General features: G+C 56.4%; 3 protein-coding genes across 3 annotated transcripts; 2 read left to right on the forward strand and 1 right to left on the reverse strand.

Annotated features, from left to right (window-relative positions):
- Positions 1-340: 340 nt before the first annotated feature.
- BKCO1_2900072 (uncharacterized protein) lies at positions 341-1325 on the reverse strand (the record flags this gene model as incomplete). The annotated part of the gene is made up of 2 exons (XM_020273834.1): positions 341-1103; positions 1177-1325. 2 exons carry the CDS (start codon positions 1323-1325, stop codon positions 341-343), a joined length of 912 nt encoding a protein of 303 aa, XP_020129858.1.
- Positions 1326-3077: 1752 nt separating this feature from the next.
- BKCO1_2900074 (ribosome-binding protein 1) lies at positions 3078-5348 on the forward strand (the record flags this gene model as incomplete). The annotated part of the gene is made up of 2 exons (XM_020273835.1): positions 3078-4856; positions 5016-5348. 2 exons carry the CDS (start codon positions 3078-3080, stop codon positions 5346-5348), a joined length of 2112 nt encoding a protein of 703 aa, XP_020129864.1.
- Positions 5349-7715: 2367 nt separating this feature from the next.
- BKCO1_2900075 (acyl-oxidase) lies at positions 7716-9941 on the forward strand (the record flags this gene model as incomplete). Its single annotated transcript, XM_020273836.1, has 3 exons — positions 7716-8087; positions 8138-8511; positions 8579-9941. 3 exons carry the CDS (start codon positions 7716-7718, stop codon positions 9939-9941), a joined length of 2109 nt encoding a protein of 702 aa, XP_020129863.1.
- Between the last annotated feature and the right edge of the window lie 2919 nt (positions 9942-12860).

Raw genomic sequence — 12860 nt, forward strand, 5'->3', positions numbered from 1 at the left:
CCAGTGTGCAAAGCAACCAAGCAAGGAGATAATGACAGCTAAAAAGAAACACGACCGATCCATCCAAGTAAGCCCACAACTCCACAAGCATCATTCCAGATCCCAAAACACAACCAAAAACCCCTCACCCTCACATACCCAAACGACCTCCTCCCCCTCCAAACGCCCCAAAAGCCCCATGCCAAGCGCGTCTCACCTACAGAAAAGAAAAAAAAAGAATAGAAAAGGCCAACACCACCGGCAACGAACGACAAGAAAAAAAAAAGACGCGCGAACAGACCAACAACACCACCACGAGCCTCTCCAACCCATTCACTCACTCACTCACCCACTCCCTCCCTCACACCACCGCAGTCGCAGACGACGACGACGACGCCGCCGCCGCCGCCGCCGCACTCGTAACCGTCCCGACCGTCGTGAACACGCCGTCGGGCCCGTAGGTGCCGACGACCTGCTTGTAGCCGGGCACGCAGGCGGCGGGGTCGGGCACGAGGGAGGTGACGAGGGAGCCGGGGGCGGCGGCGGCGGCGGCTGGGGCGGTGGTGGCGGTGGTTGCGGTAACTGTGGCAGTGATCAAGGTCGTTGGCGTTGGGAGCGCTGGTGAGGAGCTGAATGATGATGAATTTGAAAAAGGAGGGGGAGAGGGAGGCGAAGATGCTGCGAGGGTGGTGGTGGGAGCGGAGGAGGAGGAGGAGGAGGAGGAGGAGGAGGAGGAGGAGGCGGGGGCTGGGAGGATGATGATGGGGCCATGGAGGCGGCCGGCGGCTGTGGTTGTGGATGTCGTTGCGCCGGGTGAGGTGGCGGTGGAGAAGGAGATGGCGGACATGGAGAGGGTGGCGGTGGCGGTGGCGGCGGCGGCCGTGGTGGGGAAGACCATGTCGGTTGGGTAGTTGACGACGACGACGGTTGTGGAGACCAGCTGGCTGACCATGGTGCCGTACATGGTGCCGAAGAGGCTGGTGAAGAGGACGGATCCGGAAGTCTGGTACAGCGTGAGGATATCCGCGGCGCTTTTTTCAGGCGGCGACGTCACGAGCGGTGGGGCTCCGGACGGAGCAGATGTGCCGCTCGGGACTGCTGGTGGGGTGCTGGTGGCGGCGGTGCTGGAGCCAGAGGCGGGCGAGAGTGAGTCGAACGGGTTGTGAGTCGGGGTACCAACGACCACCGTAGGCGGACTAGTTCCCGGTGGGAATATTGTGAAGATAGAAGTGGTTGATCCGTCGATCGGAGCGGTTCTTGTGGTCAGAGTCGTGGTGATGGGCGTGCTGAGGCTGGTCGGGGTCAAGAAATAGACGGTAGGCACTTGAATGTCCCTGCGCCTCCATGGCAAGGGCTGATCCAACGTCACGAATATTGCGCGCGTCCCAGGTGTGTACGCTGCCGTCTGGATAAGATCGCCGTTAGGCAGCCCCGTTATTGTCGGGAGATCAACGATGACGCTGACGCCTGCTCCAATTGAAGCATCGACAGTTGCTGTAAGGCTGATATCCACTCCAACTGGAAGCGATGGAGCGAGAGAAGGAAATCCAGTAAGTCCTGTGACAACACCAGTGGTGAGCGGACGCTCAGTGGACAAGCTGATTGGAGGGATGGAAAGACTCGGGATAGACGGACTTGGGATTGAGGGCAAGCTCACATCCGGGGTGCTGATCGGTGGCACAGAAAGGCTCGGAGCTGATGCTGAAGGCAGGGATACTGAAGGTAGAGTGGCAGCTGTTGGTAAGCTGAGGCTGATGCTCGGAATGGTGGGGAGGCCCGTCGGAATAGTGATAAGAGTCGTTGGAAGTAACAAGCTAAGAGATGGTAGGCTTGGTATCAAGAGACTCGGAGTCGAGAGGCTCGGAACGCTGGGAGTACTCAAGCTGGGGGCCGAGGCGCTGGGGGCACTTAGGCTGGGGACATTCAAGCTGGGGGCACTCAAGCTAGAGATAATCAAGCTGGATATACTCAAGCTCGAAATGCCCAGACTGGAAACCTCCAAGGTAGGCACTGACAGAGTTGGAACTAACAGAGTTGGAACTGACAGAGTTGGAACTGACAGAGTTGGAACTGACAGACTTGGGACTGACAGACTTGGAAGAGACAAGTTCGGAATAGATAGAGTCGGTACCGAAAGGCTTGGAATTGAAGGGCTAGGAACATCCAAAGTAGGCATGGACAGACTTGGCTCAGCCAACGTCGGAACCGAAAGGCTCGGTGCTGATATACTCGGGATCGTAACGCTGGGAGCTGAGACACTGGGCATTGAGGCGCTCGGTATTGAGAGGCTGGGGGCCGAAAAGCCTGGCACAGACAGGCTTGGTAAAGAGGCTGAAGGAACCGATAGACTTGGAACTTCTAGCGTCGGCACGGAAAGTGTAGGCACCGCGATACTTGGGATAGATAGCGACGGCAATGTTACCGAAGGAACCGGCAGACTCGGAATAGCCAAGCTTGGGATAGACAATGTCGGTTCTGAAAGACTCGTGACCGACAAGCTCGGCACCTCAACGCTCAGGGTCGGTACGCTTGGCGACGGCAGCGAAAGACTCGGGGTAGCAACTGTTGGCGCAGAGACAGGAGGAATTGCAAGGGTCGGCACTGAGATGCTTGGCAGTTCGATACTAGGCAAAGACAAGCTCGGGATCGAAGGAGCGGAAATCGAGGGAATAGCCAGTTGAATACTGGGAGCCGAGAGCGATGGAAGGCTCAAAGCTAAGAGCGAAGTCTCAGAATTGAGATCCGTTGGAAACGCAGTCGCCAGACTTGGTACATCTAAAGTTGGAAGCGACAGTGTTGAAAGGTCAATACTGGGAAGGCTGATCCCAGACGGGAGGCTAAATGTTGGTATAATAGTGGACGGCGCCGACAGTGAATCAAGAGAAGGAGTTCCAGGTAGGCTGAGTGTACGTAGTCCAGGTATACGGAGAAATGGTGGCGGCAGCTGGCCGGTATTCGAGTCGCTCGAAATCGGTGCAGGTGCACTATTAACGTTAGAGCCTGAAGGCTCTGGAACCAAGGTGCCCAGTGCAATAGATGGTAGATTGATCGACCCGATGCTGACAGAGGCAACACTGATTGAAGGAATCGAGAGGTCAATGGATGGTACCGAGAGAGGCGGTATAGCCAAGCTGGGTACTGATAGCGATGGAACGCCGAGAGATGAAATGCTCGGGTTCGGCACATTCAGAGATGGCACGCTCAAAGTAGGGAGGCTTAGTGAGGGAACTTGGAACGAAGGAACACCGAATGAGGGAACTTCGAGAGAAGAAACACTGAGTGATGGTATATCCAGAGATGATACACTCAGAGACGGTACAGTGAACGATGGCGCACTGAGAGATGGCTGGCCAAGCGAGAGAGCGGTCAATGATGGCAAGCTAACGCTTGGTAGAGAAAGCGAAGGCAGCTCAGTCGGCAATGAGATCGAAGGCAACTCAATCGACAGTGGAAGCGAAGGCAACTCGGTTGGCAACTGGAGCGAAGGCAACCCGGTCGGTAACGGGATCGAAGGCAACTCAACCGGAAACGAGATCGAAGGTACCCCGGTCGGCAACGAAAGCGAAGGCAACCAAGTCGGCAGTGCGAGCGAAGGCAACTCAAGCGGCACAGTCAATCCAGGAATGCTGAGGAGCGGAACGATCACCGACGGCATTCCGGAACTTGGCAGTGGAGGTGAAGGCTGCTCAGGCGGAAACGAGAGAGTTGGGATACTCAGGGTCGGAGCGCTCAGCGAGGGCAAACCGGCACTTGGCAGTGAAAGCGACGGAAGTTCGGTCGGCAAAGATAAGCTCGGAGCCGTGAGGGCTGGAACGCCTATGGATGGCAAGCTAAGGCCCGGCAGAGAAAGCGATGGGAGTCCAGTGGGCAAAGACAGGTTGGGGACACTGAAGCCGGCAATCCCGAGGCTGGGGACGCTGGGACTGGGAGCACTTATTGGAGGTATGTTCGTAGTTGACAACCCTATCGAAGGAAGTCCCACCGAAGGAAGCGACGTTGGCAGGGAAATGCTCGGCACACTCGGACTAGGTGCGCTCAAGGAAGGCAGGCTGACTGACAGAACGGAGAGCGTTGGCAAGTCCGTCTGGAGAGCCAGGGTCGGGGTGCTCAACGAAGGAACCGAAAGGCTTAGTAAAGAGGCGCTCGGTATGCTTATGGACAGGGTAGAGAGGCTAGGCAGCGCAAAACTGGGCACAGAAGCGCTCTGGATGCTCAACGGCGGGATGGACAAACTTGGCAGGCTTAACGTGGGGAGATCCGTAGGTACGGAGATGCTCGGTAAACTCAGGCCAGGGACACTCAGCGGGGGTAGCGCCGTCGGGATCGACAGTGATGGTAGCGAGATGGACAGGAGGCCTGTTGGTAGTGCCAAGCTCGGCAGGCCTAACGTGGGGAGATCCGTAGGTATGGAGATGCTGGATAAACTCGGGCCAGGGACACTCAGCGAGGGTAGAGCAGTCGGAATCGGGAGCCCCGGTAGCGGGATGGACGGCAGGCTGGTTGGTAGTGCCAAGCTCGGCAGGCCTAATGTAGGGAGATCCGTAGGTACGGAGATGCTCGGTAAACTCAAGCCGGAGACACTCAGCGGGGGTAGTGCAGTCGGGACCGACAGCCCCGGTAGCGAGATGGACGGCAGGCTGGTTGGCAGTGCTAAGCCCAGCGACGGCAGCGAGAGCGAGCCCAGCGAAAGCGGAGGCAACAGAGCCGGCAAGGATCCTACACCCGATCCAGTCGGGCCACCAGTGCCGCTGATGCCGGGGAGCGCAGTCGGTAGGGCCAAACTAAGCGTCACGGCCACGCCCAATGACGGGACTGCGACGCTTGGGATGAGCACAGCGGCAACGGCGCTGGGGTCGACCACCAGATCTGTTGAGCTGGTATAACACTGGCAGTTGTTTTGGTCGGTAAGACCGAGGTTAAGGCCTGCGCCGCCGTAGCCGAGCAGCACGCAAGAGCCCAAGCACAAGCCAATGTCATTGCCATTACTGCTGAGGAGGCGAGGGATGGCGAGACGAAGACCGATGCTGACACCGCAGCGAATCTGGAACGTCTGGCCGGCGGCTGTGACAGCTCGACCATCATCTTGGGGACATTGGAAGGATGGGGAGGAAGCCCCAGGGGCGTTGGGAGCTGTCGCCGAGGCCACCGCGACTGAGGATGGCCCGACGGTGGGGACTGCAATAATTGCAGGAGCTGAGGCTCCGCGGGTCTGGATTGAAGCCGAAAGTGACGTTGAGGTGGACCCCAGCCCCCCAGCCGATGATGATCCTGCAACAGACGACGAGATCAGATTCGCCGATGAGACAGAAGCGGACGACAGCGAGGGTGACGCGACGGATATGCCGATAGTAGCACTGACAGAAGCTTGAACCGACACAGAAGCCGAAGCACTGACAGCTACCGGGGCAGCAGGAACCGAAACACTAGTGGTACGCAAGGTCGAACTGGACGAAGTAGGTGCAGGAATGAGGGGTGGGAGGGGAAGTAACTGCCTCTTTTCGAGCAGTCCAACAGAAGGAAAGGCGGTTGGCAGGCTGATGGACGCAGCCGAAAGGATCGAAGCCGCTTTACCTAGAAGACTAGAGACCGACGCAGCGCTGCCGCAACTGTCCATGACGCCCTGTGCGCTTGAAGCGCAATCGCTGACTTGAGCAACCGTCCAAGCGCTGTTTGTGAGGCATCTTTGGAAGGCGTCCAACCTGTCCATTGGTCAATCATGTCTGGTCACTTGGCTCAGGGCTTTGGATTGTGCGTACGTGGAAGAGTAGCATAGATTGAGAGAAGTCTTGGCCGGGTCGCAAGCGGACAGGTTGAGCGGATCGCTCGAGGCCTGACATTTTTGGAGAGTGGTATATCTCTGTTCGCATGTTGCTGTGAGGACGCACTGAAAGGCAGTGCCAAGCTCGGAAGCGCAGTTGCTGTCAGAGTTTGAGCAGGTAGAACTAGCCGCCTTGGTTTGGGACTTTGTCAGCATCTCTTCCGATACACACACGAAAACCCAAGGGGTACTCACTGCTAACAAGCGTCCAACCCCATGGATGAGATCGGTGTCTCGCTGTTCGACCTCCTTGTTTGTTCTTCGCTCAACGAGGAACTCTTCCGGGAGCAAGGCGCCATATACGGGCGAAAGGGAAAGAAAACAAAGAGCCGTAAAGAGCGTCGGGCGATACATCTTGTCCGAGAAACGAGAGACGGAGAATCCCAGTAGAGGCTGAGATATGAAGAAGTCACTCCAGCAACTTGGTGGCCGAGCAACCGCGATGAAATCCTACAGTTATATGCTCTCTGAAAGCATGTAATGGCTTCAAAAGAATGCTGCTCATATTGGTGTTTTTCACTTGGCGGTCTCTTGACCTGGCTGTGTGGGCAGTGCCAATGCGGAAGATACTCCGTGGGTCTGGGCAACTCCAGAAGTGGTGAAGAATGAGCGGACAGCCAACATTCTCACAAATTGTCAGGCCACGGAAATGCAACAAGAATGAGGCTGGGACAAATTGGGCCTGCATTGAGAGCAGGTTCCGAGCTTCGGATGTCTGTTTCGTAGAAGGTGGAATACTTAGTGTTCGGCCAGCCCCGTCTGAGAAAGTACATGGCATTCGTCGAGAAGGTCCGCAGCGCAAATGCTTGCCGTTCGGTGAAGACCCCGATATAATTAGCACCACTGACATGAAGAATGTATCCTCACGCCGAGGTGGGTTTGCTCGGCGTTGGAAGGACATCTTTGTCCAAGGAAAAACAAGAACTGTTTGGAAGATGATACCGACGATCGAGATCTAGAAGAGGATCGTATAGTACGCAGTACTAAGGGTTGAGAGACGATACAATGACAATCCAACATTACACCGATCCAAAGAACCAATGGATATTCTTGACCGCCAACGGCAGTAATCTTACCATAAGTTAGATTGCGGGCCGCGAGCGTGCTGGCGGCAGAGGTTCCGATCAAGCGCTGAAATGCTTCCTGATTGGGCCTAGGGTTAAAAATCCCAGGCAACCAGCGGGAAGTAGAGGGCGGCAAGTAGCGAAGGCGATTGCCACGCTTGTTGATCTACGTATGGGGAAAGAATGCGGGCTGAAGATCCGACGTTGTACAGACCGGGTACGGGTGGGGGCGGAAGTGAGGGAGGACGTCAAAACAAGGGGGTGGATACACAACAGCGCGTAGATAGCTCCGCTCCGCCCGTCCCTTGCAGTAGCCAAAATGCCTGTTACTCAGCGTGCCACTCCCAGCCAGCCGCTCAAGCGTCATTGGATCGCAGGCCGTCTGCTTACAAAGTGTCGGAAGGAACACTGGGACCCAGGTTCTGAAGTCAGAGTAGGCGTCAGGAATCTTAGATGCATGACCCTATCATTCGGCAGCAACACGACTCTCCGATGCGCTCCGACTGGCGCAGCATCCGCGGCGAGATGCTCGGGCAGCACGTGCTAGTCGGACGGCGCAGCTGATAGCGAGTCATGGACGTAATGTGGAGGCTAGGCGGCGATGATGGGGGCCCCGTGGGCGACGTGGCGGTGGCGTACGGGCGTGACTGGTGGTTGTGAGAGAGACGGTGAATCAGTACGCGTCGGTGCGCGGCTCTCGGCGGCGGGAAAACAGAGATGCCGCGGCAGCCGAGGTACTTTCCCGATTGATGCCATCATCCAGCCGATACGCGCTTTAAACTGCCAGCCCGCTCCACCATGCCCTCTCCGTTCTCCCCCCCACACCCTCCCCGTCCTCCCTCTTCCCCACAGAAATGGCCCCCATAGTACCGACTCCAGACTGGGTGAAGGCCCTCAAGCCCTCGGGGCCCCAGGGCTCGGAACTCCTTGCCAAGGAGCGCGCCCAGAGCAGCGTCCCCGTCGAGAAGCTCTCCGAGTTCATGTTCTCCAAGGAGGCCCTGCAGCGCAAGCGGAAGGTCCTGGAGATCCTCGAGGCCGAGAAGGTCTTCGACAAGTCTCAGAACTACTTCCAGGGCCGCATTGACCGCATCGAGACGTCTTTGGCAAGAGCGAAGCGGCTGCGCCAGTTGACCGTGCAGCACGGCTGGAGCGAGGACGAGTTCCGCAGTGCCGTCGACCTGATCAGCGAGCCCACCCCCTACGGCCTGCACGAGAGCATGTTCCTGGTAAGGTTGCCCGCTCCCATCCCCCCACGCCCCGGCTGACCCCGGCACAGGTCACCCTTCGCGACCAGAGCACCCCCGAGCAGCAGAAGCTCTTCTACGAAAAGGCGGCAAACTACGAGTACATGGGCTGCTATGCCCAGACCGAGCTCGGCCACGGCTCCAACGTGCGCGGCCTCGAGACGCTTGCTATCTGGAACCCCGACGATAAGACCTTCATCATCCACTCGCCACACTTGACCGCTGCGAAATGGTGGATCGGCTCGCTGGGACGCACCGCCAACCACGCCGTGGTCATGGCCCAGCTCGTCATCAACAACAAGCCCTACGGACCACACCCCTTCATTGTGCCCATCAGGGACCTCAAGACGCACCAGCCGCTGCCCAACATCCACATCGGCGATATCGGACCCAAGTTCGGTTACAAGTGAGCACCCCTGCAGACATCCTTGTCTTTCCCCATATGGCAATCCGCTGACATGCATCCTCGACAGCACCATGGACAACGGTTTCCTGCTCTTCAACAAGGTCAAGGTTCCCCACGTCAACATGCTGGCCAGGTTCTCCAAGGTCGACCCCAACACTGGCAAATACATTCGCCCCGAGAGGCCCGCTTTGGTCTACGGCACCCTGACCTGGGTCCGCAGCAACATTGTCATGCAAGCCGGTGGTACCCTTGCACGTGGTGTTACAATTGCGACGAGATACTGCGCCGTCCGCAGACAGTTCCAGGACAAGGACTCGACAGACAAGAAGGCCGGTGAGAGCCAGGTTCTGGACTACACCATGGTGCAAGTCCGTCTCCTGACGCTTCTGGCTGCCACCTATGCTCTCCATTTCACCGGCAAGAGCATGATGGCGCTGTACACGGAGAACCAGAAGCGAATGAGCCAGGACGTGGGCAAGGTGGGTAGCACTGAGCGGGGTGCGGGCCCTGAGGAGTTAAATTCCGGAAGCGACCTGCTCGCAGACCTGCACGCCACATCATGTGGCCTGAAGTCTCTTGCGAGTTCGACCGCCGCTGAGGGTCTCGAGGTGTGCCGTCGGGCATGCGGTGGCCACGGCTACAGCAGTTTCTCTGGTATCGGAACTTGGTACGCAGACTACCTTCCGACGGTCACCTGGGAGGGTGACAACTACATGATCACCCAGCAGGTTGCACGCTACCTCCTGAAGTCTGCCCGCAGCGTGCTCAAGGGCGAGAAGCCTACGAACGACACGACGACGATCCTCAAGACCTTCCTCGACAAGTCGGACATGGGTGCAGCCTTCGACGTGCTGGGCAAGGACGAAGACATCGTGGCCGCCTTTGCCTGGCGCGCGGCGTTCCTTACATTCGAGGCGCTGAAGCACCGCGACGAGCAGAAGCGGGCGTGGAATGACCTCCTCGTCGACTTCTACCGGCTCAGCAAGGCGCACTCGCAGTACCTGATCGTCAAGAACTTCTACGAATCCCTCCAGGCGACCGAGTTCAACCGCGAGCTCGACCCGGAGACGCAGACGATCATGTACAAGCTGTTCCGGCTGTACGCGCTGCACACGCTCGAGAGCGAGGCGTCCGAGTTCTACACGTCGAGTGCCGTCACGGTGCGCCAGATCCAGCTCGCGCGCACCAATGCCGTCATGAAGCTGCTCGCCGAGATCCGCCCCCACGCGGTGCGCCTCGTCGACGCGTGGGACTTCCCTGATTGGCAGCTCGACAGCTCGCTCGGTCGCGCGGATGGCAAGGTGTACGAGGACATGTTCCACCGCGCTAGCGAGCTCAACCCGCTGAACAGCATCACGTTTGACCCTTACCCGGATTCGCCCGTGCTGTTCAAGGAGAACAAGAGCCAGGAGTATAAGAGCAAGCTGTAAATGTTCTTCTTTTTAGCGCTTCGGATTTTCTCATCATGACCTTTGTACAAATTTTTAGTACATATATTCTCTGTATGTCGGGACATAGGTTGGTTACTTGCGCGTATATACACGGCCAAAGATAGACCAAAGAATGAGATAGAGCGTCCACGATTCCTAACCTTCGGTTTTGCATGTGCTTGGAACGCCGTTGTTTGACCCTCATTTTTTTTCTTTTTTTCTGGACGAAAGGAAGGAACGGCACAAAAAAAAAGAAAAAAGTTAAATCCTGCATACACGTGTTGGAACGCCCCCGCCGTTTAACATGTGAAAATGACGATACCTTGCTGTCCGTGTGATCTTATCTGATGGCCTGATGGTTCCCTCCATCCACCCTTTCCCCCGGCGGTGACTGGTGGGGGGGCTCGGTGGCGCTTGTTTCGCAATTCCCGAGATCGGACCTTCTTTTTGGGGGGCTTTTTTTCCTGGGGACCTTCTTTGCGCACGTACGTAGGTACCGTACGGCGTTCCTTCTGCTTGCCGTGTCGCATGTGAAAATGTCTGAGCGTTTTCGAGGCTAGGTAATGACGACCACGATGACAGCGGCAACAACGATGGCGGGACTTGGTTCTTTTTTCGCACATGTGCTATGACTGGGCGAACGGGCTGGCTGGCTGGCTGGCGTGGTTTCAGCCTTAGGTGAGCTGCTGCTGCTAGGGCGGGTGATCGCAGGTCAGGTCAGCCTCAAATTTAGCTGTCGGTCAGCATGCGGTGGCGCGGTTCGTTCTTGCGGCAGGCAGCGTGTGGAGCTCGAGGTTCTTGGAAGGAGAAGTGCTGGGCAGACCCTGTTTGGATGGTATACGAGAAGTGGCCTTACTGGCTGCACGCAACTGTTTTGGGTAAGTGACTGAGCTCCGGTGTGGAGAAAGGTTCGCGCGCAATACAGTATAAAGCAGAATGACGGGAGTGTAGTTTCCAGTGACGTAAGTGTTGGAAGCCGATGTATTTAGTAGGTATTCGCAGGACATGGGGAAAGAGCGTCTGCCTGCCTGCCGATTGCGCGCCAGGGTCTCGGTTTCCTCACATTCCATTTCTCTCCCTCCCACGCCGGCATGCCAGCATCTGCGGTTGTGAAAGAGGATTATCGGAAACATGGCCTCTATCAACATGATGTCTGAGCGTGAACGGTCCCTTGAATCTCGACCTGTTGAGTCCTTGTAACGCAATTTAATGGTTGGTGGGTAGTGTAGCCACTGGATGGTAGGTGGTAAGGCACCGGGGTGAGTGGTAAGACTGGTGGGTGGTAATATAGGTGTGGGATGCCAGCGAGTTCGCCGAGTTTGCCTACCATTTGACATATAAATTTGAGGTGAGCGACGGAGAAAAAGTAGCTTTCCCAGGGGGGGAGGGGTCAAATTTATGGCGGCCTAATAGAATGTTGGGTTTAACAAAAAAAAAACTCTACCTGCTTAATTCTCTCCCTTGTTTCCCCTTGCGGATATTACTGTTCTTCTCTAACACGTATATAAGTACCGCGTAGCAGCAGATCAACAAAGCATCCAGAACCAAGTGTGTCATCCTGTAACCTCCTACGATCACCAACCAACGGCTATGAGTCCGGATACGTGCAAGCAACGCTGCATCTAATCTGGTATTTTCGTTCATCCTCCTCCAACCGATCACGTGCCCTCACTGCACACACGATCCATACACGACACGAACCAGCGGTATCAAAGCTCAGCATCCAACCTCACGATGTCATCAATCCCCAAAACCGTGGTGTTGAGAACGGCAAGTGACTGGGAGTCCTGGATGCTCGTAGTAAGGTTGAACGCTGAATCAGCCAACATCTGGCATCTGATCAACCCCGATCTGGGTGCTAAACCGGAGCATAATCGACCAATCAAACCTCAATGTCCGTATTCACAAGCGGACGGCGTCAACGAGTCTACTCTCTGGGACATCCAACGATATTATGATAAGCGCTTCTACTATTCTCATGATCTGGAGGATTTCTGTAGGGAAGAGGATAAACTTGCACAATTCGTCCATCACATTCTCTCAACGATATCAGTTGAGAACTACAGATTCCTCGGCAACTGCAGAGGCCATCCATGGGACCTTCTTCGTGCCCTGAAGCAAGGCCTTTTCCTATATGATGCCGAGCGACATCGGAAATGGCAAGTAAGAAGGATGGAACGATATTTTGGTGGTGTTGAACCAGAATCTTCATCTGATGACGACGACGATTTACGGCACGTCTGTATGTGATAGAAGTGTTTGTTGCAGGTAATTTTCAAGGCATGTCAGAAGCTTCCTCCACAGCAACCCCAGCATCCTTGCCCTTGGCATCCTGCCGATCAAGGTCTTCAACGAGAAGCTCATCAGGAATTGGCGCAAAATCCGCTAACGTAAGGACCCAGGACCCTACGGCGGCGGCGGCGTAGTGGTGGAGGACCGCGTGGTTAAGAAGATAGACGAGTCGCCATCGCGGGACGCCATCGAGGCGTGTTTGGATTTGGACTGGATACCGACGGGAAGAGCGACCAGGCCGGAACGGCAGGAGACGAGGGGAGGTTTTTTGAGAATGTCGTGGTGCCGTTAGGCGTGGGAAGAACGCAGCCAGCGCGATTGCCTTAAGCTTGCAAAGTAGGGTTCATGTTATAGCAGGAGCTACGTCACAGTGCACTAAGGACAAGCGCTACAGCACCGCGATACCTACCTGTGACGACTCGGTAGTGACGTCTGTCTAGGACCGAAACTTTTGTAGTTCTCGGGGCATTTCTACTGACTCCCACATTGACCCACAGCAAAAGTGCCCAGGCAGCTCATCATTGATTGATCCACCATCTACTTAACCTCAACATGCCCACAGAGACACCCAAGCCCTATCCGGCAGGAGACCCAGCTGTTGCCGCCGTCGTGTCGTCCATGCAAGGC

Source organism: Diplodia corticola (genome assembly GCF_001883845.1).
Source record: "Diplodia corticola strain CBS 112549 chromosome Unknown scaffold29, whole genome shotgun sequence".
In the NCBI taxonomy this organism is placed as follows: Eukaryota; Fungi; Ascomycota; class Dothideomycetes; order Botryosphaeriales; family Botryosphaeriaceae; genus Diplodia; species Diplodia corticola.